Source organism: Orcinus orca, chromosome X (genome assembly GCF_937001465.1).
Source record: "Orcinus orca chromosome X, mOrcOrc1.1, whole genome shotgun sequence".
Classification (NCBI taxonomy): Eukaryota; Metazoa; Chordata; class Mammalia; order Artiodactyla; family Delphinidae; genus Orcinus; species Orcinus orca.
In genome coordinates this window covers 116,522,089-116,546,937 of record NC_064580.1, presented here as the reverse complement: position 1 = coordinate 116,546,937, position 24,849 = coordinate 116,522,089, and the positions used below count along the sequence as shown (strand labels likewise).

At 41.8% G+C, this 24,849-nt stretch overlaps 1 protein-coding gene across 2 annotated transcripts in view; it reads left to right on the top strand.

Annotated features, from left to right (window-relative positions):
• Nucleotides 1–24,449, top strand: part of PABIR2 (PABIR family member 2) — an 80,573-nt gene extending 56,124 nt beyond the window's left edge. For both annotated transcript variants that reach the window (XM_049704981.1, XM_049704977.1), the window contains one exon: nucleotides 23,835–24,449. In XM_049704981.1, the coding sequence (XP_049560938.1) occupies nucleotides 23,835–23,895 (61 nt within the window). In that variant the 3' untranslated portion in view covers nucleotides 23,896–24,449. The remainder of the gene's footprint in view (nucleotides 1–23,834) is intronic.
• Nucleotides 24,450–24,849: the final 400 nt, after the last annotated feature.

The window sequence follows — 24,849 nt, the reverse complement described above, 5'->3', positions numbered from 1 at the left end:
TGGGCAGTCATAAAACTGTATCTCTTTGAAAAATGGTCCATAATTTGGACCAGCCTCCTCTGCACCCACTAGCCCAAATTGGTGTGACTTGATGGCCCAGTCTTGGGCTGCTCAGATGCTGGATTTAATTTCTGTCTGGAGTTTTAGGTAGACTGGAGGGAGGGATGCAAGGGCCCTGTGCAGTGAGGTCAGGTCAGAGGCTCTGGCCCCCAGCCCCCCGCCTCCTTCAGCACCAATTGGCTTCCTGCTGTGAGGCAGCCCTCTAGTTCACATCCTCATTCTGTGCCCGACTCTGTCAAGCCCTGCTAAGGAATTAACTGCAAGTTGGGAGTTAGTTGGTAAGAGCCCGGGGCATAACAGGCATACTTGCATATTAACAGGAGTCCCAAGGAGGCTAAAAGTCTCCATGGATGGAGGCCATAGTGCTGGGATGGGAGCTAATAGGGTAGATATTTCTGGATCGAGTTCCTTAGAAGATGTTGTGGGCATTTCAGGTATCAGGACGGAATGATTGGGAAAATGGGGTGGAGGGAGTTGCTTCCCAGTGCCCCAGAAATCCCACCAAATAGACCACACCATCTCCGGTCAGACGGTGCCAATCTCTCTGCCCCACCCTGGCAGTGTGGTGGAGAGCGTTTATGAAGTATCAGGTGGCACACGTGCCTTTGTGAGTTTAGGGCAGGCCCCCAGGGTAGCTTATAGTCTAGACAAGAAGGCTGAAGGCTTTATCCAATGTTTCTCAAACTTGAATTGGCTTTCATTTGATTCAAATGTCTCAAAACAGAGAAAGGACTCAATCTTCTATTGACACACAAAACATGAATTTGGGAATCAAATCCAACCATTGCTCATTTCTTCACTTTTAAAAGCACATATTTAAATATTTGCTTCATTGGGTGAGATAAGTAACATACAGGTGCCTCTTGCCTCTGAGAGTAATTTCCATTATCCTACAAAGGAAAAGATACCTGCCCTGGATATTGAGAAACCACTATTAAACCTAATTCCATATAACAAATAAAGTACTATTTAAAAAAATAAAAGCACATGTTGAACACTTAATATGTTCCAGGCACAGTGCTTCATATGTGACAGGCAAGTACGACTACATCCCCATTTTATACACCAGGAAACTGAGGCTCAGGCACATTCATCGAGGTCACACAGCTCTGAAGTGGTGGCACTGGAATTAAAACACGGTAGCCTCCATACTGTTCCACATATACACTACCAAATGTAAAATAGATAGCTAGTGGGAAGCAGCCCCATAGCACAGGGAGAGCAGCTCGGTGCTTTGTGACCACCTAGAGGGGTGGGATAGGGAGGGTGGGAGGGAGACACAAGAGGGAGGAGATATGGGGATATATGTATACGTATAGCTGATTCACTTTGTTATAAAGCAGCAACTAACACACCATTGTAAAGCAATTATACTCCAATAAAGATGTTAAAAAAAAAACAAACCAAAACACGGTGTAGCAGAGAGCACAGGTTCTAAAATCAGGCTGTAAGGAACATTCTTTGTCTTATAGACAGATGTGTAAAATTAAGTGATGTTTCTTTTTGTGAGTGTTCTCTGGACCTCGACCCTCCTAGGACAACAGCTCTAGCTCAGTGGGGAGGTTCAGTATAAGGATATAGGTGTGGGAGCCATCAGCATATAGAAGGCAAGTGAAGTCCGGTGGACAGGAGAGCACCAGCCGGAATGATTTGTTCAAGGTCATACAGCCATCAAGGGCAGAGCCCAGCCCAGGCGAGAGCACTTCCCCCATCGCTGCTCCTGTCAGCTGGGTGGAAAACGCAGCTCTCCAGCTGCAACCTCCACACCGGGAGGCTGCTCCCCCCTCCCCCCATCCTGTTCCTCAGCCCCCTTCCTCTTGCTTTAACAGACAGGAGTTGTTTCCCAGATGGCAGTAACAGTACTGACAATCAGAAAAATTTGTGCTGAGTAATATTTCAGACCTAATGGAGGGAATTCCAGGATAAACAGATGACTCTGGGGTTTTTACCACCACTGCCCCTGAAGACCCATCCTCCAAGGCTCCCACATGAAAGACTGTCCTTCTCAGGAACTCAGTGCTTCTGTCTGTGAGGATGTTTCCAGAGCAATGACTGCCCTTTGACAAAGGCTCTCCAAAACGGTGGCTTTTGTCTCTTGACACTCTTCACCATGTTGCTTTCTCTTCCATGGAGCCCTCAGGCCGTCATGCTCTTGTGTTTTCTCCTTTCTCCAAATATGATAGCATCTGGCCTTGACTTGTCTGCATGTGCACAATAAAGACATCTCTCTGGAAAGAGTATCATAATACTGTTTCCTAGATCTTTGTTTCAGGGGACAGAAACTTAAGCCAAAGGAATAAATCTCTAAATGTGAAATTTCAGATATCGGCCAGCAAGTGGGAGGGTTAGTAAAGGGATATTGAGAAAAGGCACCTTTCTTGTACTTCTGAAATCATACTAGTGGCTCTGAATGTCAGCTCCTTATATGGGAACTAATATCTATAGCTGGAAAAATCTCAGACACTCCTGACATGGTTGAGCGGAAAGGGCATGGGCTCTGGAGCCAGACTGTGTAAGGTCACATTCCAGCTCTGCCACTTCCCAGCTGGGGTACCTCACATAAGTTGCTTAAACACTTGCTGCATCAGTTTCCTTATTCTATAAAACAGGATAGTTATAGAACCTAATTCACAGGGTTCTTATATGGGTGAAACTAGATAACTTGAATATCTATAAACACCTAGCATGGTGCCTGGCACAGGGGGAAGCAGTTAATGAATGCTATCTAGTCTTGGCATTTCCTCATTAAAGCTGGCTTTTCCTTAGGTCCTTGAACTATGTAGGTCACTTTAGGGGAACTCAATTCAGCTGGAATTATTGAGTATCTGCTGTGTGCCCAGCCCCATGCTTGGGACACTGTGAGGAAGACAATAGAAATCTACAAAGGAGGAGCTAATCTCAGGGATCTGCTTTGGTGAAATGTTTTGAGCTTCTTCCAAAGAGCCCCATCTGACAGCTAGGCCCAGGGCCCTTCCTTATACAGAATAGCAAGGGATTTAAATTCACGGGCTCCGCAATCAGGCAGGCGTGTGTTCACTTCTTGCCTCTGCCTCTTGACCGTGGTGTGACCTTGGCAAGGCACACTACCTCCCCATGCCTCAGCGCTTCATCTGTAAAATGTGTGTCATAATTTCATCCTTACCCATGCTGTACCCATCAACATAGATTCGTAATTATTGCTTTATGCAGTTCTCTTTTCAATCAGATGGAAAAAATGGAGTTACAAAAATATATTAGTATCTTTAATGTTTTTAGATAAATAATACATTTACTGGTGTTCTTTACTTATTTGTGTGGATTTGAGTTACTGTCTAGTGTCCTTCCATTTCAGCCTGAAGGACTCCCTTTGTCATTTCTTTTTTTTACCTTCTTTTTAAAAGTTGAGGTATAATTGACATATAACATTGTATTAGTTTCAGGTGTACAACATAATGATTCAATATTTGTATACATTATGAAATTATCACCACAGTAGTTAACATCCATCAAAAGACATAGTTACAAAAATTTTTTTTCTTGTGGTGAGAACTTTTAAGATCTACTGTCTTAGCAACTTTTAAATATACAGTACAGTATTATTACCTAGTCACCATGCTGTACATTACCTCCCCATGACTTATTTATTTTATAACTAGAAGTTTGTATCTTTTGACCCACTTCACCCATTTTGCCCAACTCCCACCCCCTACTTCTGGCTACCACCAATTTGTTCTCTGTATCTATGAGCTTGTGTTTGTTTGTTTGTTTTTTAACATTCCACATATAAGTCGGATCATATGGTATTTGTCTTTCTCTGTTTGACTTATTTCTTAGCATAATGCCCTCAAGGTCCATCCATGTTATCTCAAACGGCAAGATTTCATTCTTTTTTTATGGCTGAATAATATTCTCCTTCATTCTTAAGGGTAGTTTTGCTGGATATAGAATTCCTGGTTGACAGCTTTTGCCATTCAGCACTTTGAATATGTCATCCCACTGCCTTCCTATCTCCTTGGTTTCTGATGAGAAATCAACTGTTAATCTTTTTTTAAAAAATTTTTATTTATTTATTTATTTATTTATGGCTGCATTGGGTCTTTGTTGCTGTGCGCGGGCTTTCATTGCGGCAGCTTCTCTTGTCACAGACCACAGGCCCTAGGTGCGTGGGCTTCAGTAGTTGTGGCTCACAGGCTCTAGAGCGCAGGCTCAGTAGTTGTGGCACACGGGCTTAGGTGCTCCGCAGCATGTGGGATCTTCCCAGACCAGGGCTCAAACCCATGTCCCCTGCATTGGCAGGCGGATTCTTAACCACTGCACCACCAGGGAAGCCCTCAACTGTTAATCTTATTGAGGACCTTTTGTATGTGATGAGTCACTTCTCTCTTGCTGCTTTTAGGATTTTTTCCTTGCCTTTGGACAGTTTGCTTATGATGTGTCTAGGTGCAGATTTTTTTGAATTTATCCTGCTTGGAGTTGGTTGATCTTTTCAGATGTGTGGATTAATGTTTTTCATCAAATTTGGAAAGTTTTCAGCTATTATTTCTTCAGATACTCTTTCTGCTTCTTCCTCTGTCTCCTGTCCTTCTGAGAGTCCCATTATATGCATGTTGGTATACCTGAAGGTGTCTCACAGGTCTCTGAAGCTCAGGTCATTTTTCTTCATTCTGTTTTCTATTTCTCACATTGAATATCAATATTTTCAAGTTTGCTTATTTTTTCTTCTGCCTGTTCAAATCTGCTGTTGAACCTCCCTAGTGAATTTTTCATATCAGTTATTGTACTTTTCAACTTCAGAATTTCTATTTGTTTCTTTTAAAAATAATTTCTATTTCTTTATGGATATCTGCTATTTATTAAGACATCATTCTCATACTTTAGTTCTTTAGACATGGTTTCTTTTAGCTCTTTGAACATATTTAAAATAGCTGATTTAAATCTTTATCTAAAAAGTCCAATATCTGGGCTTCCTCAGGGACAGTTTTTATTGGTTGTTTTGTTTTTTCATGGGTAGGGGCTACTTCTCTGCAGGTCTCATAAGTTTTTGTTGAAAATTGGACATTTTGAATATTATAACGTGTTAAATCTGGAAATCAGATCCTTCCTCCTCCCCAGGGTTTTTTGTTGCTGCTTGTTGTAGTTGTTGTTGTTTGTTAAGTGACTTTTTCTATCTGAACTTCCACGAGAGCTGGTTGGTCCTGTCTCGTAGTTACAGTTTACAAGGTATAACTCCCTCTACTGTTTGCTTTGGTGGCCCTGCAGCTCTTTTGATGATATTTGAGGCTAGTCATTGGGAGAAGCTAGTTATAAATATTAAACTTGTCTTATGCTTCTTAGATCTCTGCTGAGCAACTTCTATTCAAGGAACCTTGTAAGTCAGAAGGCCAGTCAGCCTTCATTATCTGCCTTCATGTGAGAAAGAGAAAAAAAATAATGAGAGATTTATATGGCATGAGAGAAGAGCCCATTCCACTCTTCTAAGAGGCCTGAAAAGACTCCCCTAAAGAGAATAAGCCACACTCCAGAAAGAGAGTTGAAATCCATGTCATCCAGGATAGATGCCCCTAGCCCTTTCCTTCCATTCCCCATCTTCCCTACTTTTGAGGGGAGGGAAGTACACCCTTGCAAACTGGAGTTGGCTGAATCCTGCAGTGTTGCCAGAGACAGGGGTGCCTATGTGAGGTTCTCCCTACAGAAAAAGGGGCAGCTTTAATGGTGAACTAGAGTCAATCAGAGACTGGGGCAGAAGGACTGGAAAGAAAGCCTGAGGAGCACAGGTAGAGTGTCTCCAGCACTGGATTGGGAGTGGGCGAGGGAAGGAAAGGGGAAAGGGAGACAGGCAATGGCAGAAAGAACAGTCGATAAATTCTGTGCCATTGGGGCAGGCTTAGAGCAAGAGGCAGTTTGCTTTTTCCTTTTTTTTTTTAAAGTAATTTTTATTGCAGTATAGTTGCTTTATTTATTTATTTATTTATTTGTGGTACGCAGGCCTCTCACTGCTATGGCCTCTCCTGTTGCGGAGCACAGGCTCCGGACGCGCAGGCCCAACGGCCATGGCTCACCGGCCCAGCTGCTCCACGGCATGTGGGATCCTCCTGGACCGGGGCACGAACCCGTGTCCCCTGCATCGGCAGGCGGACTCCCAACCACTGTGCCACCGGGAAGCCCACAGTATAGTTGCTTTAAAATGTTGTGTTGGGCTTCCCTGGTGGCTCAGTGGTTGGGAATCCGCCTGCCAATGCAGGGGACATGGGTTCGAGCCCTGGTCTGGGAAGATCCTACATGCCGCAGGGCAACTAAGCCCATGAGCCACAACTACTGAGCCTGCATGTCTGGAGCCTGTGCTCTGCCACGGGAGAGGCTGCGACAGTGAGAGGCCCGTGCACCACAATGAAGAGTGGCCCCTGCCCACTGCAACTGGAGAAAGCCCTTGCACAAAAATGAAGACCCAACACAGCCAAAAATAATTAAATAAGTAAATAAATAAATTTATATATACAAAAAAAAAGCTAACTAGGCTGTACATAGGATTTAAAAAAATATGTTGTGTTAGTTTCTGCTGTAGAGCAAAGTGAATCAGCCACTCGTATACATATATCCCCTCTTTTTTAGATTTCCTTCCCATTTAGGTCACCACAGAGCACCGAGTAGAGTTCCCTGTGCTCTACAGTAGGTTCTCATTAGTTACCTATTTTATACGTAGTACTATATATATATGTCAATCCCAGTCCCCCTATTCATCCCACCCACCTTCCCCTCTTCGTATCCTTAAGTTTGTTCTCTGCATCTGTGTCTATTTCTGCTTTGCAAATAAGTTCATCTGTATCATTTTTCTAGATTCTACGTATAAGTGATATTATACAATAATCGTTTTTCTCTTTCTGACTTACTTCACTTTGTATGACAGTCTCTAGGTCCATCCACACCTCTGCACATGGCACAATTTCATTCCTTTTTATGGCTGAGTAATATTGCATAATTCAAAAAGATACATGCACCCCAATGTTCATTGCAGCACTATTTACAATAGCCAGGACATGGAAGCAACCTCAGTGTCCATCGACAGAGGAATGGATAAAGAAGATGTGGTGCAGTTTGCTTTTTCTGATTCCATATTTTCACCAAGCAGTTTTTAATAGTTATTTGGGTTCTTGAGATGTTCGTCAACCATCCACCTTATACCTTCATTCAACAAACATTTACCAGGTGTCAGGCACTGGGCATAAGGATATGAATAAAACAGGTCTCTCATGGTTATAGGAGAAAACAATGTATGGAATATAATGGCATAATGAAAGAAGGGCTATAACTGAGGGAAGGCCAGAGACCTGGAAGCCGCAAGGAAGCCTCTCACTCCAGCTTGGAGTGGGGGGTAGGACGTAGGAATCTGTAAGTCCTCTATAAGGAGGTCGCGCTTGAGCTGAGTCTCTAATCTTGACGCACAAGAAGTTTGTCAAGTGTTGGTGGGAGGAGTGTGTGGGGATGCAGGCATCCTAGAGAGAAGGAACGGCAAATGCAGACAGAAGCCAGAGAGAGCTTGTGGCACATTTGGAATGAAAAAATAGCTTTGGAGGGTGGACATGGGGTTTATGAAGGGTACCAGAAGGAGGTGAGATTAGAAAGCTAAACAAGGCCAGACCATGAAGTGCCCTGCGTGTTTCAAGGAGGCACGTGTGCTTTATCTTAAAGGTTGTGGGGCAGTCAGTGAAGGCTTTCACAGGAGAGTGACCTGGGTGGTGTAGTAAGATGGTTCAGAGTGTAAGATCTGTACACTATTGATGTTCAGAGTGTGGTCCCTCTACCAGCAGCATCAGCATCACCTGGGAACTTGTTACAAATGCAAATTCTTTGGGTTTTTTTTTTTGGTTAAATTTATTTGTTTGTTTGTTTATTTTTGGCTGCGTTGGGTCTTTGTTGCTGCACGTGGGCTTTCTCTAGTGGCGGCGAGCGGGGGCTACTCTTTGTTGCGATGCGCAGGCTTCTCATTTTGCTGGCTTCTCTTGTTGCAGAGCATGGGCTCTAGGCACATGGGCTTCAGTAGTTGTGGTGTGTGGGCTCAGTAGTTGTGGCTCGTGGGCTCTAGAGCACAGGCTCAGTAGTTGTGGTGCGTGGGCTTAGTTGCTCCGCACCATGTGGGATCTTCCCGGACAAGGGATCGAACCTGTGTCCCCTGCACTGGCAGGCGGATTCTTAACCACTGTGCCACCAGGGAAGTTCCACAGATGCAAATTCTTGGGCTCAATCCCAGACCTACTGAATCAGAAACTCTGGAGGTGGGGCCAGTCATCTGTGTTTTCACAAGCTCTCAGGTGATTCTGATGCATGCTTAAGTTGGAGAACCACTGCCCTAGGCAGATCACCTAGGTTGGAATCCCAGCTCTCCCCCTGTGTAACTTTGGGCAAGTTTGAAATCTTTCGGAGCCCCAGTTTCCTCAGCTATAAAATGTGGATTAAAAAGTTGTTGTGAGGATGAACTACGTTAATATATAAAAAGCACTTAGAGTAATACCCTGTCCATATAGTATGTGAGCCATTATTAAGAATGTTATTGTCACCCAAATTCCTTCTGGATGGCTGAACATTTTTATCCGACCTGGGGGCCTTAGTTAGTGTCATGGCTTTTCCCTTCCCTTCCCTGCCCTGCTCTGCCCTTCCCTTTCCTCATATGTAGAAAAATATCTATCAAATGTCCATCACAAGCAAAGTGGTGTTTAAGGGGAATTCATTTGGAGATAGTGGTAGCACCCTAAAGATAATCCAGGTCTGCTAACTGTATAGAAGAGATGGAACTCAGGGGTGGCCTTGGACATGCCCCCTTCCTCAGATCTTGTCCTCAGTATGCTCATTTGTGGGGCGAGGGGGTTGGAACAGATGATTTTGGAGGACTCTGACAAAAAGGTAATTTTGCTTACCTTTATTTATTTTTTTAAATTTATTTGTTTTGTATTTATTTTATTTTTGGCTGCGTTGGGTTTTCATTGCTGCGCGAGGGCTTTCTCTAGTTGTGGCGAGCGGGGGCTACGCTTCGTTGCGGTGTGCGTGGGCTTCTCACTGCGGTGGCTTCTCTTGTTGTGGAGCACGGGCTCTAGGCGCGTGGGCTTCAGTAGTTGTGGCACATGGGCTCAGTAGTCGTCGCTCACAGGCTCTAGAGCGCAGGCTCAGTAGTTGTGGCGCACGGGCTTAGTTGCTCTGCAGCATGTGGGATCTTCCCGGACCAGGGCTCGAACCCGTGTCCCCTGCATTGGCAGGCAGATTCTTAACCACTGTGCCACCAGGGAAGCCCCTTTGCTTACCTTTAAATGAGTCAGATTTAGCACACATTTACTGAGTACTATCCTAGTAACTTTCACAAAATTTCACAAGCCTGTGAGATACGTATTATTATTATCCCCCCCAATTAAAAATGAGAACATGGAGGCCAACAGAAGATCAGCTGGCCCCAAACTGCATGGAACCCAAGGGGCAGAGCTGAGATTTGAGCCAGGTCTGCCTGATTCTAGGACTTGTCTCTTCTACATGGTGACACTGCCTCCTGTGGCTCACTGTGACTTCCTTCAGAGAGATAAATTGGCTTGGCCAAGGTCACACAACTAAGCAAGGAGCAGAGGAAGGACTAAAACCCATGTGTTCTGACTCCAGGGCCGGTGTTTGGTCTACAAATCACAGTGGCCTGTAACAATGAAAGCTAACAGCATGCTAAGTGCTGGACTGATTAATGACCCGCCTCTTGCCTACCAGCTCCAACAATCTAAAGTCAATAGACAACACACCAGCCATGTAACCAAGAGCCATGTGGCACCAAGATCAGCAGACCTCTGCAGGAGTCAATCTGAAATGCCTGGAGGGGTCCAAGAGGGTTTGAGATGGACTTCCTGACTGCAGACTCTGTCAGAAGCTATTTGAAGGTGTTATGAAAAGTGACTTGCTGCCTCTCTTTCCAAAGAAATGGATTAAGTTGAAGATCTCCCCGTTCACTGATCTCCAGAGTAGGGTATGCACATTGAGGTGTGGGAAGAAAATGTTAGAACTTCTAATTCCATTGTCTGTTTTTTAATCACTTTTAAATTTCTATTTTTTTTTCTTTTTTTTTTTTCGGCCGCACCAGCCTGTGGGGTCTTAGTGCAGCATGTGGGATCTTAGTTCCCCAACCAGGGATCGAACTTACACCCGCTGCGTTGGAAGCGTGAAGTTTAACCACTGGACCACCAGGAAATTCCCTAAATTTCTATTTTCTATGTATGCTTTATGATGTAGAACATACACACTAAGCTTAGTTTATAATTTACAAATTATTAATATACCCATAATTTATAAATAATTTTCTATTTTTGTATAGGTTATAGGATGTCCTTAATTATTATATTAGTTTATAGTACATTAATATAATTTGTAAGCTAGAAATATATTTACAAAGTATAAATGCATTGATAAAATATATAATGCATTGATAAATATATATAAATGCATTATATTATATATAAATGCATTGATAAAATATATAACTAAATATATTAAAATTATACATATTTTACACATATTATACATGGTATTTGGAGATATACTTGAAAACTTTTTTCTAAACAGAAGTGCAAGGAGATAATACACAGCCCACCACTATCCACTAGAAACAGCAATATTCTGAGGCCTGCTTATGTTTTGGTAAAGCAGAAACCCCATCTTCTTTTGCATTTAATAGCCATAAATCATGTGTTGGTCTACCTGTCCTGGTCTAAGTGTCTACCCTGAGTGCAGAGACTCTGTCAGGGACAGAGTCCCTACCTTTGTATGGTTGACAAGCACATGGTCCAGTAATGGGGGGCCAGTAACATCAATTTTGGACCATCCACACAACAGAATTTTATCTCATGATTTTAAATGATGTTGGAGACAACATATATAAACAGTTGATACAACTCAACATCAAAAAAATAACCCAATTAAAAAATGGGCAGAAGAACTGAATAGACATTTACATTTTTCCAGGAAATGCAGATGGCCAACAGGCACATAAAAAGATGCTCAACATCGCTAATCATCAGGGAAATGCAAATTAAAAACACAATGAGATATCACCTCACACCTGTCAGAATGGCTGTCATCAAAAAGACCACAAATAACAAATGTTGGCGAGGATGTGGAGAAACTGGAACCCCCATATATTGTTGGTGGGAATGTAAATTGGTGCAGCCACTGTGGAAAATAGTATGGAGTTTTCTCAAATACTGAAAATAGAACTACCATATGACCCAGCAATTCAGCTCCTGGGTATATATCTGAAAAAAACAAAAACACTACTACTTGGAAGAGATTCACGCATCTGAGTGTTCATAGCAGCATTATTTACAATTGCCAAGATATGGAAGCAACCTAAGTGTCCATCAACAGATGACTGGATAAAGAAGATGTGGTATATATATATATATATATACACACATATACATACAATGGAATACTACTCAGCCATGAAAAAGAATGAAATAATGCCATTTGCAGCAACATGGATGATCTTGGAGGGCATGATGCTAAGTGAAATGTCAGACAGAGAAAGACAAATACTGTATGATATAACTTATATATGGACTCTAAAATATAAAACAAAGGAATGTATATAACAAAACAGAAACAGACTCATAGATATAGAGAACAAACTAGTGGTTACCAGTGGGGAGAGCAAAGGGAGACAGAGCAATATAGGGGTAGAGGATTAAGAGGTACACACTATTATGTATAAAATAAGCTACAAGGATATATTGTACAACATGGGAAATATAGCAAATATTTCATGATAACTCTAAGTGGTGTATAACCTTTAATACATACATACATACACACATAAATAAATAATGTTAGAAAAAATATATCATGATTTGGAGAGATGGTCTTATATTGTAATCATAAACAAAAGTAGTTTACAATAACAACAGGATGATCAGTATTTTAATTTTTTTAAGAAAACAACAAATTGTGTATACATGCATGGAAAAAGACAAGGAGGAAATAGCCCAACATACTCATCATGGTGTGCAATTGTAGGCATTTTAATTTTCTTCTTTGTAGTTATCTTTGCTTTCTAAAATTTCTATTAGAAGTTTATATTGCTTTTGTAATCAGGAAAAACACTTTTTTGAAAAGAAAATAAATTGAGCACATGCACTTGAGAAGGATGTACGTATCCTTTCAGTACACAATGCAGTCCTACAGAAAGAAAAATGAGGCTGACTTGTCACAGTTTCCTGCAAGAGGATGCTGAGGACCTTATCATATCAGTGCGTGGTGAGGGCACTGGGGGAGAAGTTTCTCTCAGGTCTCAGAACCAGGAAAAGCTACACTGGTTTGCTTTTATCTTATGGACACTGTGACTCATGTAACTCAATAATCTTCAAACGCTTTTGCCTGAGAATCCCCTGAGATTTTTAAATTTTTATTTCGAAGTAATTTTAGATTTACATGAAAGTTGACAAAAAAAATAGTACAGAGAGTTCCCATGTACCCTTCATCCAGTTTTCCTTAATGTCAACTGACTTAACCATAATACAGTGATCAAAACCAGGAAATTAACTTTGGTACAATAATACTAACTAAATGTTTTAGTCCACTCAGGTTGCTGTAATAAAGTACTGTAGACTGGGTGGCTTATAAACAACAGAAATTTATTTTTCACAGTTCTGGAGGCTGGAGACCTGATAAATGGGTGCCCGCATGGTTGGGTTCTGGTGAGTCCTCCTCTGGGTTGCAAACTGCCATCTTCTCTCTGTGTCCTCCCATGGTGGAAGGGGCAAGGGAGCTCTCTGGGAACTCTTTTATAAGGGCACTAATCCCATTCATGAGGGCTCCACCCCCATGACCTAATCACCTCCCAAAGGCCCCACCTCCAAATACCATCATATTGAGGATTAGGATTTCAACATATGAATTTGGGGGAGGGGGGACACAGACATTCAGTCCATTACACTAAACATCAGAGTTTGTTCTGATTTCCCCAGTCTTTCCACTGATTTTTTTTCTGTTTCAGGATCCCACATAGCATTCAGAAGTCATGTCTCCTTAGTCTCCTCCAATCTGTAACAGTTCTGTCTTTCATGACTTTGATGCTTTTTAAGATACTGGCCAGCTACTTTGTAGAACGCCCCTCGATTTGGGGTTGTCTGATTTTTTCCTCATGATTAGATCGAGGTTATATATTTTCGACAAGAATACCACATAAATGATTTGTGCCATTCTCAGTGTTTCCTGGCCTTTAATAACAGTGTCCCCTTGCACATTTTTATCACACAATTTTAAAATCATAAGTGTAAATAGTTGCAAATATGTTATTTCCAATCTATTATAAATATCAGCATTTTAAATAATACTGTTACTTCACTCTTTTAAATGTATTCTAAATACCAAATACTGAAGTGATTTTTACCCACCATCATTTTATTTTAAAACATATAAATATTTTAAACATTTAACATTTTATTCCTTGAATCTGTATTTTTAGTTCAATTCCCTCAGAGAACTTTATCTTAAGGTAATACATTTTTATATGTGAAATATAATGCTTCCACATCAGACTTCTCTGTAACAAAAATATACTTATAAAGTGAAATTATTTTTACTTCCTGTATCCATAAAACACTACTAAAATTATTATAACTACTGTACATAAATGATCAAAACAAAATAAATATATTAAAAGGTTTTGAAAATAATTACAGTTACAAAAAGAATTTTTTTTTTAATTTTTATTTTTGGATGCACTGAGTCTTTGTTGCTGTGCGCGGGCTTTCTCTAGTTACGGCAAGCGGGGGCTACTCTTTGTTGCAGTGTACAGGCTTCTCATTGTGGTGGCTTCTCTTGCTGTGGAGCACAGGCTCTAGGCTCGTGGGCTCAGTAGTTGTGGCTCATGGGCTCTAGAGTGCAGGCTCAGTAGTTGTAGCGCACGGGCTTAGTTGCTCCGTGACGTGTGGGATCCTCCCAGACCAGGGCTTGAACCCGTGTCCTCTGCATTGGCAGGTGGATTCTTAACCACTGCGCCAGCAGGGAAGCCCAAAAAGCATATTTTTATTTAAATGCATCTCAGTGAAATGGATGGGACTTTTTTTCAGGTATCCATGGACAAATATTACTATATTGCTAGAAAGAGACAGTTATTCAGCATCAATTCTATTTCTAATTTTCTTTATATACATAAGGACTGAGAAATCTTGTTCATATAAATAAGATGAGACTTGAAAAATTTTATTATAACACTGTCGTATAATTCTATGAGTTCCTTTGAGTTCCATACCAAATATCAGAGTGATCTCCCAGCAAAAACAACTTTTTTCCATTTTTTATTGCAATGTAATTCACGTACATAAAATGCACCCTTTTAAACTATAAAATTCAGTGGTTTTAGTATATTTTAAACATGGCGCAACTATTACCACTATCCAATTCCAGAAGAGTTTCATCACACCAAAAAGAAATTCCTTACACATCAGCAGTCACTTCCCATTTTCCCTTCCCCCCAGCCCTTGGCAACCACTAATCTTTCTGTTTCTATGGATTTTCCTATTCTGGGCATTTCATATAAATGCAATAGTGTAATATGTGGTCTTTTGGGGGGTCTTTTTTTTTCGCTTTTTCTCAGTGTTTTCAAGGTTCATTGTTTTTATGGCTGAATACTATTCCATAGTATGGATGTACCTCATTTTCTTTATCCATTCATCAGTTGATGAACATTTGAGTTGTTTCCACTTTTGGTCATTGTGAATAGTGCTGTTATGAACATTTGTATGCAAGTTTTTGGGTGGACATATGTTTTCATTTCTCTTGGGTATATATACCTAGGAGTGGAATTTTGGGGTCTTATGATAACTCTATGTTTAACCTTTTAAGGAAGTGCCAGACTGTTTTCCAAAGTGGCTGCACCATTTTCCATTCCCACCAGGAGCGTATGAGCGTTCCAATTTCTCCACATCCTTGCCAATACTTGTTGGCAAAATCTGTCTTTTTGATTATAGCCATCCTAGTGGGTGTAAAGTGGTATCTCTTCATGGTTTTGATTTGGATTTCCTTGATGGCTAAATGATTTTGAGCATTTTTCATGGACTTATTGGCCATTTGTATATCCTCTTTAGAGAAATATGTCTATTCAGATCTTTGCCCACTTTTAATTGGATTATATGTCCTTTTATTATTAAGTTGTAAGAGGTCTATATATATTCTAGATACAAGTCCCTTATCAAATATATGATTTGCAAATATTTTCTCCCATTCTGCATGTTGTCTTTTCACTTTCTGAATGGTATAATTTGCAGTACAAAAGTTTTAAATTTTCGTGTAGTCCACGAAAATTTTGTGTCTCTCGTTTTTTTTTCTTTTGTCACTTGTGCTTTTGGTGTCCTATTTAGAGATCCATTACCTAATTCAAGGTCATGAAGATTTATAACTATGTTTTCTTCTAAGAGTTTTAGTTTTAGTTTTTATAGTTTTAGCTCTGGGTCTCTTGCCATTTCCATATGAATTTTAGGATCATCATGTCAATTTCTGCAAGAAAAGCCAGCTGGGACTTTTTTTTAGGGATTTCATTGAATCTGTAGATTGTTTTGGGGGGTATTGCCATTGTAACAATATTATGTCTTCTAATCCATGAACAAGGAATGTCTTTTCATTTATTTATTGCTTCTTTTATTTCATTCAGTGATGTTTTATAGTTTTCAGTACACAACTCTTACACTTCCTTTGTTAAATTTATTCCTAATTATTTTTTTATTGCAAATGGAATTGTTGTTTGATTTTCAATTTGTCTATTGTTAGTAATGGTAGTATTGTATAGTAGTACAATTGATTTTTGTATATTGATCTTGTATCCTGCAACCTTGTTGAACATGTTACTAGCTCTAATATGGTTGTTTTTGTAGATTCTTTAGGATTTTCTGCGTACAAAATTATATTATCTGTGAATAGGGATATTTTTACTTCTTCCTTTCCAATATGTATGCCGTTTATTTCTTTCTCTTGCCTAACTGGCCTGACTAGAATCTCTAGTACAATGTTGAATAGAAGTGGTAAGAGTAGATATCCTTGTCTTGTTCCTGATCTTAGGGAGAAGGCTTTCAGTTTTACACCATTAAATCTGATGTTAGCTGTGGGTTTTTCATAGATGTCCTTTGTCAGATTGAGGAAATTACTTTCTATTTCTAGTTTTATGAATGTTTTTATCATGAAAGGACATTGGATTGTGTGAAATGCTTGTCCTGCATCTACTGAGATGTGGGTTTTGTCCTTTGTTCTATTAATATGGTGTATTACATCGATTGATTTTCATATTTTGAACCAACCTTGAATTCATGGGAAAAATCCCACATGGTCATTGTATGTAATCCTTTTTATATGTTGTTGAATTCATGTAATTCATATACCAATAATTGCTGGTATTTTGTTAAGGATTTTTCATTATTGTGGTAAAACACACCTTTACATAAAATTCACCATTTCAACCATTTCAAAGTGTCCAACTCACTGGCATTTAGTACATTCACAGTATTGTGCAGTCATCATCACTATTTAGTTTCAGAGCATTTTCATCACCTCAAAAGGAAACCCCATACACATTAAGCAGTCACTCCTCATTCTCCCCTCTCCCTAGCCCTTGTCAACCACTTATGTAATTTCTGTCTCTATGGATCTACCTGTTCTGAATTTTGTTGAGGGTTTTTTTTTTTATCTATATTCGTAAGGGATATTGTCTGCAGTTTTTGCCCAGGTGTGAAGTGCAAATAACTTGGGTGAAATCCTTTCTATTTAGAGAATGACTAATTCAAATTCTTTATCAGTAAAAAAGGGGTCCTAGCCTTTCTGTAAAACACAATTATTCACAGGCCCCTTTGTACCCCCTTCATTTGGCAAGAGAGGGAGGTGAGCAGAGGAAAGGAAGAGAGCATTTTTTCAGCTTTGTCTCTCTTCTGTCTGATGGAGAAGGAGGACTTTGGAAGGAAGCCTTTCCATTTATCTTCCTTGCCCTCTAGTCTCCCCTTTCTGTTGCTGTGCTCAGCCCCAAGTTGCCTCAAGTAGCCAGATCCCAGGACAATATCTCTGAGGTCTCTTCTCCTCAGCTGGGGCCTTCGCCCTCAGACTACTCTCAAAACTGCTTCCCTTTTGGGTGTCCCTTGCCTATAACCCTTGCTAACTGGCCAGATGGCATCCATTTGCTTGAACCACATGTTCTTGTTTGCTAAGGTCTCCCTAAAGTCTGTCCAAATTCCCTGAGCATGAGGAATGTCAAGCCCCAAAGTTGTAAAAAAGGGGACTTGCTGGAGGCCAACAAGGAGGTATTTCTGGAGATCACGGTGCTGTTTATGTAATTTTCAAGTAATGCACACAGGCAAGTTCATCATTTGGTGAAGCAGGCTCAGGGAGTGGGAGTAAAAGTTTACTCCCACCCTTACAGTGCCCCTCATAGCCCAGCCCACCCTACAGCTTTGTTGAGAGCTAGAAGTCCCTGGAGAGACTTGGAGGTGGGGAAGATTTTTTTCTCCAGGGAGGCTTCCTGGCTTATACTTCTCCAGACCCCAAGGATACTCCCAGACTCAAGTTGATGTCATTTGAGTGTTTTCAGATAGAGAATTTAAGACTTACTCTGACCTCATGTGCTTTGTGTTTCCAGCTGAACTCAAACTTTCCAAGACTTGGGTTCATTTACCTTTAGTCAAAAATTCCCTTTCTAATTACACGTGGGCCTCTAAGTCTTCTTGGCCATCAGGTACCAGTTGATCAAAAGTACCACACATTTAGGTGGGGCCAATGAGGCTGACATCTCCTTTGAAGTTCAAATAGGGTTGGAAATGAGTGCAATCACATGATGTCAACTCACATGTTTGAAATATAGTGTGTGACATTTGACAAACTCAAGCACATGGTAAGGCAGCCATTCTGCTTATAGAGCCAAAGAGTCCACTCAGGAATAGGGAAATGACTTCCCATTGAGGGTCTGCTTCTCTGTTGATGGCGGACTCCGAATAGGGAGCTCTTTGATGAAGAGTCTGAATGCTATTTCCAGCTCTTGGGCAAGTAATGAGCTATTTGAATGATTTCAGAATTTTAGTAGGCAGACCTACCCTCATCCCTTGCCCTCACTCTGGGGGAGAGCCCCCACTGAAGGCATAAATGTTTTTCCTGCACGGTTGATAAAAGCTACCTGTCGTATGTATGTAATATACTTCTCCCTGAAGACTACTCCAGATAGCTGGGGCTTGGCCAGCCAAACCAGAGAAGGCAAATTTCCTGCAAGTAAGCTCTCACTTCCCTCATCTTCACCATAGCAGGCTTTAGAGCACTCTCTTCTATCGAATCAGGATGAGACCATAGAACCTTCAATTCAGCACCCCTGGTAATCTGGACCAGTTGCCTGCAGTTGGTATACAAAATAATAATAGTAGTGAATAGTCTTGTTACAATACTGTTACTATCTTACAGACAAGGAAACCAAGGCCAAGGGAGGGTATGTTATCTTTCCCAAGGTCATACTGGAGAAGCTGGGCTGGAATTCTGGTCTGTCTGACTCCAGAGACTACCTCTTAACCATTACACTATGTCAATTCATTCATTCACTCAACAAGTATTTAATCAGCACCAATTATGTGTTAGCACTATTTTAGGCACTAGAGATACAGCAGTCAGAAGGTCATCCAGCGGATCATGACACTGTGGGCCTCCAGAAGGAAGAAGTCTTCTGGGGATCAGTGACATACAATGGAGGGTATATCTATTTGCTAGCAGGATGAGGGATCTCAAAAAGGTGAGCGCTCCAAACTCGAGCACGGGCAGCGTATAAAAGCCTCAAGCTGTGAGGCAAAGGAAGGTAGAGTTTGAGCTCAGCTCGGGTCCTTAGCAGCATCCTATGGGCTTAGTGTAGGCAGGCTGTGGCCCACGTGCCAGTGCTTGAAGTGGAGAACATGCCCCATTAGTCTCCATAACTCTGTGAAGGTCAACCACCCAGGGCCCCCTAACCGTAGGCCAACCTTATGTTTCCATGTCTGCTCACCCTTTTTTGCTCTTAGCAGCTGAATGTGTGATGCTTGTGGCTCCTTGCAAGGAACTCTGGCAGCGGGTCACAGGTGGGGCTGAGCTCACCCCTCCTATAGATACATTTCTCCCTTGTAAAGGGAAAGGAGATAGATCAAAGGACACCAGGGCCCATGTGCTTCATATGGAGACCCGGGTGAGCTGAAAAGGAAGGGGGAGGAGGGGACTAGGGTAGGCTACAGCCAGGCCATGATTTATTGACTTGTTTTGCTCCTGCACTTCTGTTTACCCAGCTGGGCCTGCTGCTGCCCAGGGTCCCGGCATGTGCACAGCCACTCTGGCCAGTCCTTGTGGTAGTGTCAGAGAGAGCGTGGACTGTGTCAGCTGCTGGCAAAAGTGAGGCAGTGGAGTTCGTGTTTGATGGTTGCAACACTCCTACCCCACTGGGCCTTTTCTCACCTCCATGGGGTACCCCCTCCCCACACACGTATCCCAGTCTCAGCCACAAAATCCCTGGGGCCTTTTTCTCCTTAGAGGAGCCTGGTGTCACTCAGGTATCTAAGACATACCTACACTAACAGGTAAGCATCTGCCAACAGCCTCAAGCCTAATTCTTCTAGCATTTAAAAATGCTGGGCACCTCTTTACTTAATCCATTCAAGGTAGATAAGGACAGAGCGCCTCAGGAGAAGAAATGAAACAAATAGCTTGTGGAAGAGTTGTAGGTCCAAGAACATGAATCGAGTCCCGAGTCTTCCAGGCCAGTCTTCTAAATCCTGGCATCTCCATAAAGCTCGCTGACTGGTTTAAACAGCAACAGAGAAGTCTTGGCAGCCCCACATCAGAATGATTTCAGAACTGTGTGTGTGCACGTGCCGAGACAGAGAGAGAGACAGATAGGGTGGTAGCGGTGGTGGTCAGGATTTGAGGACTCAAAAGGCCCTTCCAGGTACATGTGGTCAATGGTCTGTTAGTGCGTAGAATCAGCTCTACTTCTCTCAAAAATCAACACAATAAATTAGGAGTTTGGGATTAGCAGATACAAACTACCATATATAAAACAGGCAAACAACAAGGTCCTACTGGATAGCGCAGGGAACTATATTCAATAATCCTTTAATAGACCGTGATGGAAAAGAATATGAGAAAGAAAATATACGTACACACACACACATATATGTGTATAACACTGCTGTACACCAGAAACTAACAAAACATTGTAAATCAACTATACTTCAATTAAAAAAAAAAGAAAGAAAAACTCTCTGGGGGAAAAAAAAAACCAACAAACCAACACGACCCCAAACCAAACAGAAGGGAGTAGCAACTGGTGGCAGAGGGCCCCTGGGCCTTGAGTAAGCACCAGAGGGGGCGGTTCTGAGTGGGGCTTTCAGATCCTAGCTCTGCTACTTATTAACTCTTTGACCTGAGCCAAGTTGCTAGCTTAGCTCAGCTTAGCTTCTCTTAGTCTCAGAATCACCCTCTAAAATGGGAGCAACACCTGCCTCACTTCATCGTTGTGGATATTGAACATGATAAAGTCTGTCAGGCACTTAGGAACCCATCTGCATGATCAATAGGAGAGGGCTGTGATGATCAAGATGAAGATTCCGGAGAACAGAGGATGGGACATCTGAAAGCTTCAGCACTTTTGATGTTCATTCCTAGTGTTTCCACAGTTCAGAGGAATGTTTGGAAGGGTGGAAACAACCCAAGTGTTCATTGACGGATGAGTGGATAAACAAAATGTATCAATAGTATACACATACAATAGAACACTACTTAGCCTTAAAAAGGAAGGAAATTCTGACACACGCTAGAACATGGATGGACCTTGAAAACATTATGCTAAGTGAAATGAGCCAGTCACAAAAAGACAAATACTGTATGATTCCACTTACAGGAGGGACCTGCAGTAATCAAATTCACTGAAACAGAAAGTAGGATGGTAGTTGCTAGGGACTTGAGGTAGGGGGAGAAGGGAAGTTGTTTAATGTGTACAGAGTTTCAGTCTGGAAGATGAAAAGAGTTCTGGAGATGGATGGTTGCACAACAATGTGAATGTACATGATGCCACTGAACTGTACACTTAAAATGGTAAACTTTGGGAGGGAGACGCAACAGGGAAGACATATGGGAACATATGTTTATGTATGACTGATTCACTTTGTTATAAAGCAGAAACTAACACACCATTGTAAAGCAATTATACCCCAATAAAGATGTTAAAAAAAAATGGTAAACTTTATGTTAGGGTTCTGTTACCACAATTTGTTTTGAAATTAAAGTTGGAGAATTGATGGGGTTATGGGTGTATGCGTGAGGAATGAGAGCGGGGAAGAGCCCTGGTAAATAGATGAGTGCTCCAGTGAAAGCCTTGCTGGGATTCTACTATGTTCTACCCTACTATGAGAGGGCGGCTGATTTCCATAAAGGGGCAGAGACAGAGAAAACAGAAGTAGGAGAGGACGATGGCCTGGGGCTGTCAGTGTAAAACAAAAGATACAAGAGAATAGAGGCTTCTGAGCTCTGAAAATGCAGCAAACTAGGAAAGAAGGCTCCATCCCAAGGCTATGGTCATCTATGGTGAGCACCAAAGCCCCTTTGGACCACAGCTGCAACCAGAAGGGGAGACCTTAGAAGGGAAGGAGGAGGTGCCTTGGGCTGGCCTGAGGTAAAAATGGCAGAGATTCACGAATGCAATCAGCTCAACTGCCCATCATTTCCAAGGCAGAGTGGCTGGGACCAGCCTCTCCTCTTCCTGCAATCCCGCTCCCTCCAGCTCCACAGGGCACCGTAAGGATGCCCTGCTCCTTCAGTTGGGCTGCCTGGTTTCCCTGGAGGGGAGGATCTGGAGGCAGGCCTTCCAGTCCTCACATCCCTAGCAGACCTACCTCCTGGCTGGACCATACCGGCCCCTGCGCCCATGGCCCCTGTCCATGTGGACACACCTAAGTCCAGGACCGGCACAAGCTGAAGAGATCCCAGCCCAGGCACGGAGGGAATTAGGCACGTCTTCTCTGCTCCTGAAGTAATGTTTGTCTTTCAAATTCTGCCAACCAAAATGGCTTGGGCTGTGATTCACCATCACACCGTTATGTCATACTTCCTTACTGCTTTTATGACCAAGGAAGACTCCAGGCACAGTAGCCATATTATGTCCCAGCAAACTCCTGCCCAAATTAAGTCACTCTTTCTGGTCCCTGTCGCTGTTCAAAAATGACATCCAAGGATAATTGCTGTTTTAGGGGCACATTTTAAGGCAAATGCAAGAAATAATGAATGTACCTATTTTCTGACTGAAATTTGCATCTGTCTTTTTACCCTCTCCTGGCAAACATGTTTTATGTTTATTTAAACAGCCCTTAATAAAAATGTACAGCTGCAAAGCATCTTACTACTCAATGCTTTCTGGTTAAGAAAATTGCCCATAATCACAGTTGACTTTCCTATTTGTAACAGAATATTATTTTTCATTGATGCATGGCTGCGGCCCAATGTGTGAACATTATAAACGCAGTGGGAGGCTTATCTGAGGTTGCAAGCACTTCATTCATTCATTCCTTCAGCCAATCAACAAACTTGTTTTGTGGATTTACCATGTGGGGTTTAGGACCTTTTACAGCAGAGGGAAAAGCATCTGCAGAGACATGAGAGAGCGTGGCAGTCACCGATATGATAAGGATAGCCACTGTCAACCACAGTTGATGTGTCATGATTGGCTGTAAAGTGTGACATCAATAATTTGTTACTGATAATAGTGAACGTACCAAAATTTACTTTAGTTATAAGTTGGAATGGATTCAAGGTTCTGCTTATAATAGCAGCGTCACTCTCACTTGCTTGCATTTCAGTATGTTTTAAAATGAGAGGTAGAGAAAAGGGTCTAATTACCAGCCAGCATGCCGAGAATCATATATTCCCCGAGTTCACCCACAGGAGTGTGTCACGCTTATGAACATCATCTGTCAGTTGTATCACAGTTTAGAACTGTTGGAGTGGCCCACAAGGTGTGTGTTACGTGGGGGAGTAGAGAGAGATGAACCTGGGGAGGTCCGATGGGTAGGTGCAGCTTTTCAGAGCTTGAATAAACACATTTTCGACTGGATTGCTCCCAAATTTTGCAGAGCTAATTGTCGTTGACATCACAGAGCTACTGCTCATTTATCAAGCTCCAGTCTTTCCCCAGATACAGAGATGGGATCTTAGTTAACGTAGGGACTGTCAGCCCATACTTGTGACTTTAGCCTGTCTTGGAGAAGCCATAATTATACTTCTCACAATCAACTGCTCCTAATACTGGCTGCATTGCATGTTGAGCGCCTTAGAAATGAGAATGTGACCCAAGAGGCAGTTTCCAGGCTACGTTTCATGGAGTGATTGTATTGTGCACCTCATATATCTGTCTTGGAAAACAGATGGAAATTCTCAGTAAAGATCAAACTAGAAAAGGAACTTACTAATAATGAACTTGATATGCTATCTCTACTGGGCGTGTGGCAGGCTGCGGGGGGTACAGAAAAGGGATGCCTGTGTTGCCTTACCTTTCCAATATAAACTGGATTTCTGGAATTAACCAAAAGATAGATGGAATAATACCTCACATGCAAATAGAATAAGTGATTGGCTTGGTGTTCTGATTTGAAGGGTACCCAAAATGTTTCCCTGCCCCTGAAACTACTCTCCCACTGGTGCCTGATTTTCTAATATTAGAAATTGTGGTAGAGTTACTTTATTTGTTTAAAATCTGTGCTTTGTTCTTTTAACTGTTTTTCTTTTTCTTTTTTTTCAAATGTATGCTTTAGGAAAGGAGGATACTTTAAAAAAATAAGAAGCACATTCAGGAATGAACTGGAAGCCTGCTAGAATTGTTAAGAAGACCAGTTGTGTGGAGATGCAACCTCAGTAATTAATCAGTGAGCAGCTAGCAGCCAAATATCTGATAAGAGGGAGGAGGCCCTCTCCTTTGAGGGGGAAAATGACTCCCTTCTGATTGAAAAAGCACCATCCCAGACCTTCTTGCTGCTGACATGCAGATGTACATCTGGCTGTAATCTCTCACTCCCTGCTAGCCTTTGCCAAGCTGTGTGGAACAGAAATCCCCGTTTCTCCCCCATGTAAGGACACAGAGAGAAATTGAATAGTTACATAGTTAAAATTCTGAGCACTGGCGAGGAGAAGGAACATGCCCAAAGCAATAAAAAGACTCTCACTTCAAAACTGTGGCTGAAGAAAGATTCGAGCAGTTTAAACAACTGGTTGAGTTGATTGGGGTGAAGGGAGTAGGCGTCTCAGAGCCACGGACAGGTCTTGATACTCTGCAGACAAGCCAAGAAATCTTTAAATTGTGTTCAATCTACTCAAGGTTGGTGAACAAGACAGAACAAACGCTTAATAAAAGTTGACGGGATTTATTTGCACCTAGGTGTCTGTGTTTCAATAACTCCTGCTCTAAATTTTATTTTCTGTGGAGTTGTTTTAAATGCAGGTTTATTGATAAAGAGTGAAAGCATAATTAAGTGGGGAAATGTGCTCTGTCCCCTCTCTCTGAGCTGTCCGACTTAAGGGAAACCTATCATTCTGTCAAAGTGGTGGCAACTCGTCCAAATTGCAGGACTAGCACACAGGAGGGAAATCACCCCCTTTGAAGTTTTGCCTGCGAAACTTAGTAACCCACAATTCAGAAGTGACAGCAAGCACCACAGTGCCTCTGCCTTTGGATTAAACACTGCAGCCTTCTTTAAAAGTGAAAATGTCCCTGGGAAGGTTAACGTATAAAGTTACTGGGTCCTTAATAGGGTGGTTCCTCAAACTATTTAT